This window comes from Pomacea canaliculata, linkage group LG1, assembly GCF_003073045.1.
Source record: "Pomacea canaliculata isolate SZHN2017 linkage group LG1, ASM307304v1, whole genome shotgun sequence".
NCBI lineage: Eukaryota > Metazoa > Mollusca > Gastropoda > Architaenioglossa > Ampullariidae > Pomacea > Pomacea canaliculata.
In genome coordinates, this window is record NC_037590.1 from 36,931,987 (window position 1) to 36,940,672 (window position 8,686).

The window sequence follows — 8,686 nt, forward strand, 5'->3', positions numbered from 1 at the left end:
CCTAATCTCTACTATGATACTTTGATATTGAAATGTACATATTTTACACTTACAGATATTTAAAATTGCATCAACACAGTAATAATAATTATTGCTTTTGAAAGAACATATTTTTATTTTTATATGTGTTTCTTTTCTCAATTCAAACTACTCCCAGCCACTGCGAGATTGTTAGGCCTTTGCAAAGTGATCTGTAATTTCAAACGATGGAGCTAGTATTCAGCAATCGAGGGGTATAGGTAAAGTTTACGTTGAAAACATAGGAAAACTAAAGGGCTGATGTTGTAGTGAGGTGACAATTTTAATATAGCAATGCACTAACTGAAACTCAACTGAAAGACAGAGGGCAAAAGCTGCACTAAGCAACAACTTCAGTCGCTTCCTTTCTAAAAAGTGGAAACAAAAAATTTAAATATAAATGTATAATATGTTTCTCATATATTCATACAGGGCTAGATGTATTAAAAAAAACCTCAACTTTTGCTTATGTTACCATAGTAAATAAAGATTTATCATTTGTCAACAATAACATAAACAAGTTTTTTGTTCCACCCTGGCTTTCATTCTGTCAGACATTCGTAAAACCATACTGAAACATGTATAATCAAAGCTCAAAGTCCAAAAAGGTTTATTCAGAACCCTCAGAGGGCATGTAGAACAAACTGTATTATACACAATAATGAAATATGTGATGAATGCACAGTATATTTGAAGAACTATAATACACAGAGAGTAAATGAAGAGAAAGTAATTAAATGTTCACTATGTACACAATAACAACTTTGATCTGAATTCTTTTTCACCGAATTTGCTATGATGTTGGCAATTAGATTATTCTTATAAATTTTGTTAAAATCTTTCTTAGTGCTACCAGATATTTAAACTTGTAGGAGATTGGATTATTTCAGCAGAGTTTACAAAATAATTTACATCATGTTCTTTTTCGAAAACTCCCATAAAAGTATTGAGAGGTGTTCATACCCAACATTATTTAGATGGCATGTTTTTTTTACATAAACATACCTTTTACATGATATAAATTTTACAACAGTCAAAACCATTCCACGTGCATCTTTCTTTTTCTCCCATTCTGTAGTTACAACAGTGTTACAATAAATTTTACTTTCATAAGTTCTAGATTCAGAAATATGAAGTATCACATCAAGGAAAATGAATAATTTAATAAAGCAGCAAAGATAAAATCTTTTGCCACACACGTGTCCATGAACATGACTACATTCTCCATTGTCATGTTAACGGCAAGTTTATTAATAAATAGAAAAAAACGGCAACAGGAATCCCCCTTATAGACACAAGAAGAAAAAATATATCCTGTAAGAAAAGGTCTACTTCTAAAGCAAGCTTTCACAACCCGATACTGTTGAATAAATTGGACGAGTTTTATGGTTATATTATTGAAACATGGAATTTATATTTATAAAAGCCTATCATTTTTCACTCTGTAAATTATTCCTAAAGTTGATCACTTTGCATGATGGCACTTCCCTAAGCTTTCATTGTTTTTAACACACTGGCTAATACTGTGTGCTGCTTTGTGTTTTTTTCTTGGCAGGAGCTGACAGCTTTCTGATAAATTTCTCTTTTTTTATATTATTAGAAAATTTTGCATTGATTGGTTTTCTGCCACTTTGCAAGCACCGCCTGCCCCAACATATGTTGTTCGACGGGCAATTGCTGATGGCTGAACAGGAATAATACCCCGTCGAACAACTGAAGATACTCCAGTGTTTCTCCAAAATTGAAAAAGTGCTGTCGACAGTGCACTTGTGGTTCTTAACTTTTGCAAATTTTTTATTAAAACTGTCAGCAGCTGGCAAAAGTTCGTTATTATTTTCTATTTCTTTTAAAAGTTTGTCCATGGTTTTTTTTAATTGTTGTATTATATCATCATTCTGTTTGTTAGTGGTATGGATGTCAAACTCGTCCTCGGAGTCATGAGTCAGTATTTCTTCAATCCTGTTGTTGTTGTCAGTCTCAAATTTTGTGTCTTCAGTTTCCAAATTTGTACTGGAAGTATGCGGTTCAATGACGTCTTCTCGATTATCAACAAGAGGCTGGAACCATTCCTCCTGAATATTATCATGTCCAGTTGCTAGCTGGAAGAAATGTCTCCTTGCTTTGATATCCTTAACAGGAAATATATTACATGAAGAAACATTAAAAAATTTTATGACAGCATGCTGGTGCTTGCAGGGTGCACCTGTCATGCCATTTGGGCAAGAACACATGTCTGTGTTCATGTCTACTTGGTATGACTTACCATGTTCATTCTCACTTTTAACTTCAAAAAGAAATCTCCTACAGACTGAACCATTTCCCTCTTAATATTTTCTGTACCATATAAATAACGTCTGCTAACTGTAGCATCTCTCCTACCATTGGCAAGGTTCAACAGCCGCCTTTCATAGTAGGCAGGAAGCCGTGTTAATAAGAAATCAAGCAGCTGCTGAGTGTTATAGGCACGTGTGCGGCAGAAGATTTTATCTTTCAAAACATGCATAGCTGCTTCACAGTAGTTGTTTGTGTTATTTCCACGCACAGGAAGGTCTTTTCTAAAAGTAACTGCCCATAGACTTTTTCGTTCAAACTGCTTTTCTAAATACAGTTTGAATTTGGGATTGTTCCTAACAACATCATCTCTACAGGCATTATCATAAACATTAACTATTTCATCATCACTCTGAGCATAAACCATTTTTTTGATGATGCTCAGTAGATGAGGCCTGCTTTCTTTTTGTATGTTGTTTCGGGCCTCCCAGAGGAAGCGCCAAGCGGCCTGAAGTACATGGAACGTACAAAGAAGAAGTGTTGCTTCAGGGAATGCAGCTTGCAGGCTCTGCCTTTCAGCACTACTGTCATCTGTGAGGAACACCTGAGGTCCTCTATTACCCCTTCCAAAAAAAGCATCAGATGGCAAAAGTTCTTTATACAGTGACAAGGCATCTGTTATTACTTCTGTTGCTTCAGAAGAAACAATAAGGCAGCCTAAAGGGAGTCCACCTGCAACACTGTGAGTGAGAAGCAGGAAAACTCTGAAGTCATACCTGTCCACCCCCCCTGAGGCATCCATAAAAACGAGTTCACCGCTTGCACGGTGCAGTGTGTGCACTCTCATCATGAGGGGAGTGCAGACAGCTATGGCTATTTTCCCTGATGCTGTTTCTTTTACCTTGCAGAACTCCCCATTTAGTTCTGCATTGAATGTCCTGCAAGCTGTCTCTAGGCTGTCAATCAACTGTTCTGAAGAGGTTGAAGGGTATTTCTCATCAAATACTTTCTTGTACAGCCTGAAATGTAGGGAGAGGAAGAAATGAAATAAGAAAGAGTGTCTTATTTTCTTTGTTTAGAATAAATTAAAGTTAATTAACCCAACGGCTCAGTCCTTACATCGACCAAATACATGTGATATTTGCTCATCCAAAAAAGACATTACTACAAGAGCTGAAGTATGCTACAAAAATAAAATAAAAACACAGATAAACTTTTTTTAAAAACTGACATGTTTCATGCTTGCTCTGTCCAAACTAAGGACATTCAGCACCCCTTATAATAGAAGAAAAATAGCTTAATGTTCAAATCATAGACATTTTAGCCACTATTTACTTCTCATTTCAACGTCAAATCAATATTGCAGTTTCTGATAAAATTCTATAATATAATAAACCAAAAAACCTTGATTGTAAGGTATAACATTAGCAATTATACTGTGCTCTAACGCTTAAGGCACATATTTATTTATGTGAACTTATTTTTAATTGTAAAGTAAACGTATAAGAATACACAAGTAAAGAAACACTAGGGACTTAAGGATTATGTAGAACAGGTGAAATTATGGTCAAGTCATGTGTAAAATGCTATGAACATCTAATTCTATTGATAAACCAGCTGCAGATGTTAAGTACCTGTAACAAAACTGAACATCAGGACAAAAAGCTCTGTCAGCAGCCTGATATATATAGTTGGCTCCATGTTCCATTTGGAGGTCCATCTGATGCATTTCAAGTGCTGAAGATGGAGAGTGGCCCTTTGAAAAAAGCCATTTGAATTTGGCGATTGTCTCATCATTAACATCCCTATGACGTAGAGAATCAGCACTATACAGACTATGATTGTGAGTGTGTTCAATCTGAAGGCATGTAGGGAACTCTTTCAAAAGTGGGTCTATGTTCTTTGCTCTGCAAAAAAGGATGTAACATCTCACTGACTGTTCATTGCTATGAAAGTTACATAACCATACACCCATCACAGCTTCAACAATGATCAAATGTCATCTTCCCCATATTTACTATGTAAGTGTTGAGCAAAAGAAGTGTTCCATTTTTTTAATCCACATGGATGCACATACTAAAACAATACAAACATTTCTTAATTCAAGAGGAGTGCTTGGTACTATTAAAATTAATGACATACAGACTGTAGTTACTTTGTTTTTGAACATTAACAGACAAAACATGTGTAAACTTAACATGCTGCTTCGCCCATATTCATTATCTTTCTTTTGATCATCATAGTATTTACACTTCAAGAGTAGTACCTGCTGTGTTTTCCAAGCTGTCTCCGTACAACAATTGTTAGCAGAGCTGGACAGTTTGAATTCTTGGAACCAAGACGGCTGTTGGCTGTAGCAGAAGCTGGGTTGGTATTGTGCTGGCATCTGAAGTATTGTTTATAAATATTTTTGCCCCGCTCCTTTGCTGGCACACAAGCCCTAGCACGCAAGGTAACCTTGCTTCTTTCTTGAAATTTCGTAAGCCACAGTTTTGCATCATCTGCATTAAATATTGCCAGCCGGACTTCACATTTGAATTTTCCCTCAGATTTAGGTTCAAATGCCGTTACTCTATACCTGTAGCCATGTGGTAAAACCTCCTGGAAATTTAAAATAATGAGATAAGAATTTTGTCTGTAATTTTAGAGCATTTGGCTATTCAAGTGTTATAAATAAGTGTAACTGATTTTGATAGCTATTTGTTTAAAAATGCAAACTTACTCTAATACATATTCTGATGTGCATCACTTTTTACAGTAGTGAATATAAACACCACAGGAAGAATTCCAGCGTTATGACTGTGATCTCCACTGTTAAATCCTGATATTTATACATCTTTTAGATGTATAATTAATATTCATATTTTGTTGTACAATCCTAATGAAGATATATAAACGTTTTATATTTTGGTAATGGTGAAGCATATCTGGAAAAAGGGGAAATCTGGGTATGTGTGTCAATGACCTTGCAATCAATTTCTTTATATATTTCTATATTTGTGTGTATATAGTACTACATTTCCTTATGCTTATATTCAGTTCTGTCTTCAGAATACTTTTAACACACACACACATGCTAACTGTTTGATTTGACTCACAGCAAATTGGTATTCGTCATTCTGTCTTTACAATTATAAGATGCATTGTATACTTGGATGTTACAACTTATCACAATATTTATATATTAATTAGTAAAACATAGCATACACTCGGTTTTCGACATTAGTCTTTATAAAATGTATGATATTCCGATAAAAGTCTATTTTGCTTAGGGTCTGGTCGATTAGACCATTTAATTGCCTATGCGTGCGAGTGTGTGTGCATGCCTGTGTGTGTCCAGTCAGTATAAATCAGTATAAATCGGATTTTTTAAAATTAAAATTTTGCCAGTATATATATCTTCTTCACTCTTTCTCGTATGAACCCGATTTCAAAAGAAGTTTGTGATGGGATATGATCTTCTTACTATTTGCTTGTGCGAGTGTGTGACTATAAATTCAGTGCTGTCGAAATGTGATCGACGTACATGTGGCCGATTTTCACGCGCTTTGCATTTTTACATCATTTCTTGGGATAAAAATTAACACTTACTTGCACACACTTAAGTTGCTGCTCACTGCAGGCGTGATCATCCATAACAGCCAAGCCCCGATCGCTGACTCCTGTTGATGCCATCTTAAAATCACTTGGATTCGATAGTAAAAAAGTAACTCAAGTGGTCGTCTCGGAACTGTGACGTCACGCTTCCCGAAGGCTTCCGAAGTTCCGAAGGCTTCCGAAGCTGCTTCACCGTTTATGGAAAAAAGATACGCCACCCGGACTTCAACGAACCTTTTGCGAGAGGCGACAGCGGGACACGAGCTACACGACTTCAAAGTTCTTTGTTCACTCACTCAGTGAGAACCTATTCGACAAATACAACATTCTTTCACAACAGGTAATCTATCAGTGAAAATAAATCGCCAGACCTCTGTTAGAAGACAGGTTGCACGACGCCACAACAAACTCCGACATTAATTTCCTTTGATGAATGGTTTTGTTGTCTTCTTCCTGCGCATGTCTGGGACAGTCTCCTTCAAAGTTGTGCCGTTGATCGCTTTAACAACTGTCAGAAAAGCTTTTCTTTCTGTGATCGTGACTAATCAAATGTGTGTATGTGTATATATTTCAGAAACATCTTTCAAATATACTTAAATTTTTTTGGTTTGCATACAAGAACTATATTCGATTATCCGTGAACAGGATCGAGAGAAGAGTTTTTAAAAAATAAGTCTCTTTTAGCTCACTTATTCCTTATTAGTCTCGTCTTCATTTTCTTCTTTTCCTTGCCGATCTAACGGGATACTTCACTGCTCGTGATATCAGAGGTTAGTATGTCACCTCAGAGGTCACGGGTGCAGGTCATCAGAGTTCATTGTTGTATGAAGTCGAACTATTGCTGAGCGACGTTGTAGGGTCAGGGGTCACTATCGAGAGCAATTTTGCTTGAGTCCTGAATCCTGAAGGCGTATCTCTGTGCTATTACATCTGAAGTTCATCAGCGGAATAAAAGATGGCATTGGATTATTCGACTGAAGTGGTCTGTGGTAAAGGTGAGAAGATAAACATGCGGGAGAGGAGGAGGGGGTAGGATTCTGCTTGGAATACACATAGCTGCCGTCTCCTCCCTCTCTCAATACAAACATACCATGCAATATTTAAAAAAGGCAACAGATTTATAAGGCACTGAATAGCCACTACTTCAGTTGACCTCTTGTCATGTGATTGCTGCACGTGATCTTTGAATTAGGCAAACGAGGGTTAGTGTGACCAGTCATACAGCACTTGATCCACGGAAGACATTTGTCGAGATTGCAAGTAAGTTTGGTGAAGGGCTGAGTACTACTCGCTCCACCCGGTTGGAGAGCAGTGCACCTGGAGGCCACAGTGACTAGCGCTCAGTGATGTTGTGCAAGATGTCAGAAATGGCCACTCACCAGAAAAAAATTTTGTGGTTAAAAAAAACTCTCTCGACTATATCACGGAAGTGAAATGACCAGTGTAACAAATATTGCTTGTTTTGATACTGGACGTGCACAAAAATAATAAATAGCAACATATAAATAGTGCACTTGTATATAAATATATAACATCTGAGCTAAATATAGTATTTGCTAGACTTGGCGCTCTTGTTGTGCGAACGTTCTCTCTTGGTCTCTCTCTGTATATCCGATGACAACAAATAGTTTACACAGGCCGAGAAAAGATTTTTTGCTGGCACGGATAAACTTTTTGGTCAAGCGATGGATTTTCTTGGAGTGTTTTGACAAGGACTCCTCCTCCACCACCAACGTGAGAATGTACCTCCGCCTCTCCTTTTTACATAAATACCTGCACACGATCACCAGCAAGGCGCTGACTAGGGCCAAGGCCAGCAAACAGCAGGTGACGAGAAAAGCGATGACATCGATAAGCATGAACTGATACAGCGGCATGTCGTGTCCGGAGGAGCGCATGTAGGCGCCGCCATATTCCATCACGTGATCCAGCCAGAAGGCCGCCTCGTTCATGGGCAGGTTGTACTCCTGGCGGAAGAGGCGAGAAGCAGCGGAGATGGCGCTCTTGTACTTGGTACTTCCGGCCACCAGCAGGATGGTGTCCACGATTTCATCCACAGACGCCGTGCGGACGTCCACGAGCTCCGCAAAGCCTTTGACGCGCATGCGCTCCGCGTTGTAGCGCTGGTCTCCGAACATGGGCGTGGCCACGACGGGCACAGCATGGTACAGCGCTTCGTATTGGCCGTTTTTGCCGCAATGGCTGACAAAGGCCATGGTGTTTGGGTGGCCCAGGATGTCGTTCTGCGGCACCCACGGAGATGTCAGGATCCGCGCCGAGTTGGGCGAGGGCAGGCTGGAGCGAAAGACCACCCGGTAGGGCAGGCGCCGGAAGACCTCCCACAGCTTGTCGCTGACCTCCTGTGGGATGTCCAGCACGTAGCTGCCAAAGGTCACCAGCACCACCCCCTCGGTGGCCTCGTCCATGAACTTTTGGAGGTAAGAAGGCAGCGGTTTGGCAGGGCCAGTGGCCGTGCCGCCGATGAGTTTGATGTTGGGCATTGGTGGGTCGTGGATAGTCCAGGATGTGGTCGATCTCGATCAGCCAGATCTCCGCGTGGGCGATGAGCAAGTCCGCGGCGATGTAAGGTCTTTCCGGGGCGTAACGCGCCACGGCGTCCCTGTCCAGGAAAGGATCCGCCAGGCTCCAGCCAATCACCAGCAAAGTGTTGAGCACGCGCTGGAAGAAGGAGTGGTGATCGCTGACTTTGAAGAGCGGCAAGGGCAGGACGGCAGGTGAGAAGGGAATGCGCTGGTCCAGCGGCTGGTAGATGGAGCCCAGGAAGGCGAAAGGAACATTG

At 39.6% G+C, this 8,686-nt stretch overlaps 2 protein-coding genes across 2 annotated transcripts; both read right to left on the reverse strand.

Annotated features, from left to right (window-relative positions):
- Positions 1–358: 358 nt before the first annotated feature.
- Positions 359–6,095, reverse strand: LOC112561201. The gene is made up of 6 exons (XM_025233543.1): positions 5,881–6,095; positions 4,556–4,890; positions 3,924–4,196; positions 2,282–3,308; positions 1,942–2,147; positions 359–386 (listed from the first exon to the last, which is right to left on the reverse strand). The coding sequence occupies exons 1-6, from the start codon at positions 5,962–5,964 to the stop codon at positions 359–361; spliced, it is 1,953 nt and encodes a 650-aa protein (XP_025089328.1). The 5' UTR covers positions 5,965–6,095.
- A 9-nt stretch (positions 6,096–6,104) lies between these two features.
- On the reverse strand, positions 6,105–8,415 carry LOC112571694 (UDP-glucuronosyltransferase 2A3-like). Its single transcript, XM_025250914.1, has one exon. It carries the CDS (start codon positions 8,385–8,387, stop codon positions 7,443–7,445), a length of 945 nt encoding a protein of 314 aa, XP_025106699.1. The 5' UTR covers positions 8,388–8,415; the 3' UTR covers positions 6,105–7,442.
- Between the last annotated feature and the right edge of the window lie 271 nt (positions 8,416–8,686).

Coding starts and splice junctions, on each gene's coding strand:
- LOC112561201 (XM_025233543.1), bottom strand. CDS start 5,964: ATGGCATCAACAGGAGTCAGCGATCGGGGCTTGGCTGTTATGGATGAT. Junction 3,309..3,923: donor GATGTTCAGTTTTGTTACAG/GTACTTAACATC, acceptor CCTACATTTCAG/GCTGTACAAGAAAGTATTTG. Junction 2,148..2,281: donor TAAAAGTGAGAATGAACATG/GTAAGTCATACC, acceptor TTTCCTGTTAAG/GATATCAAAGCAAGGAGACA.
- LOC112571694 (XM_025250914.1), bottom strand. CDS start 8,387: ATGCCCAACATCAAACTCATCGGCGGCACGGCCACTGGCCCTGCCAAA.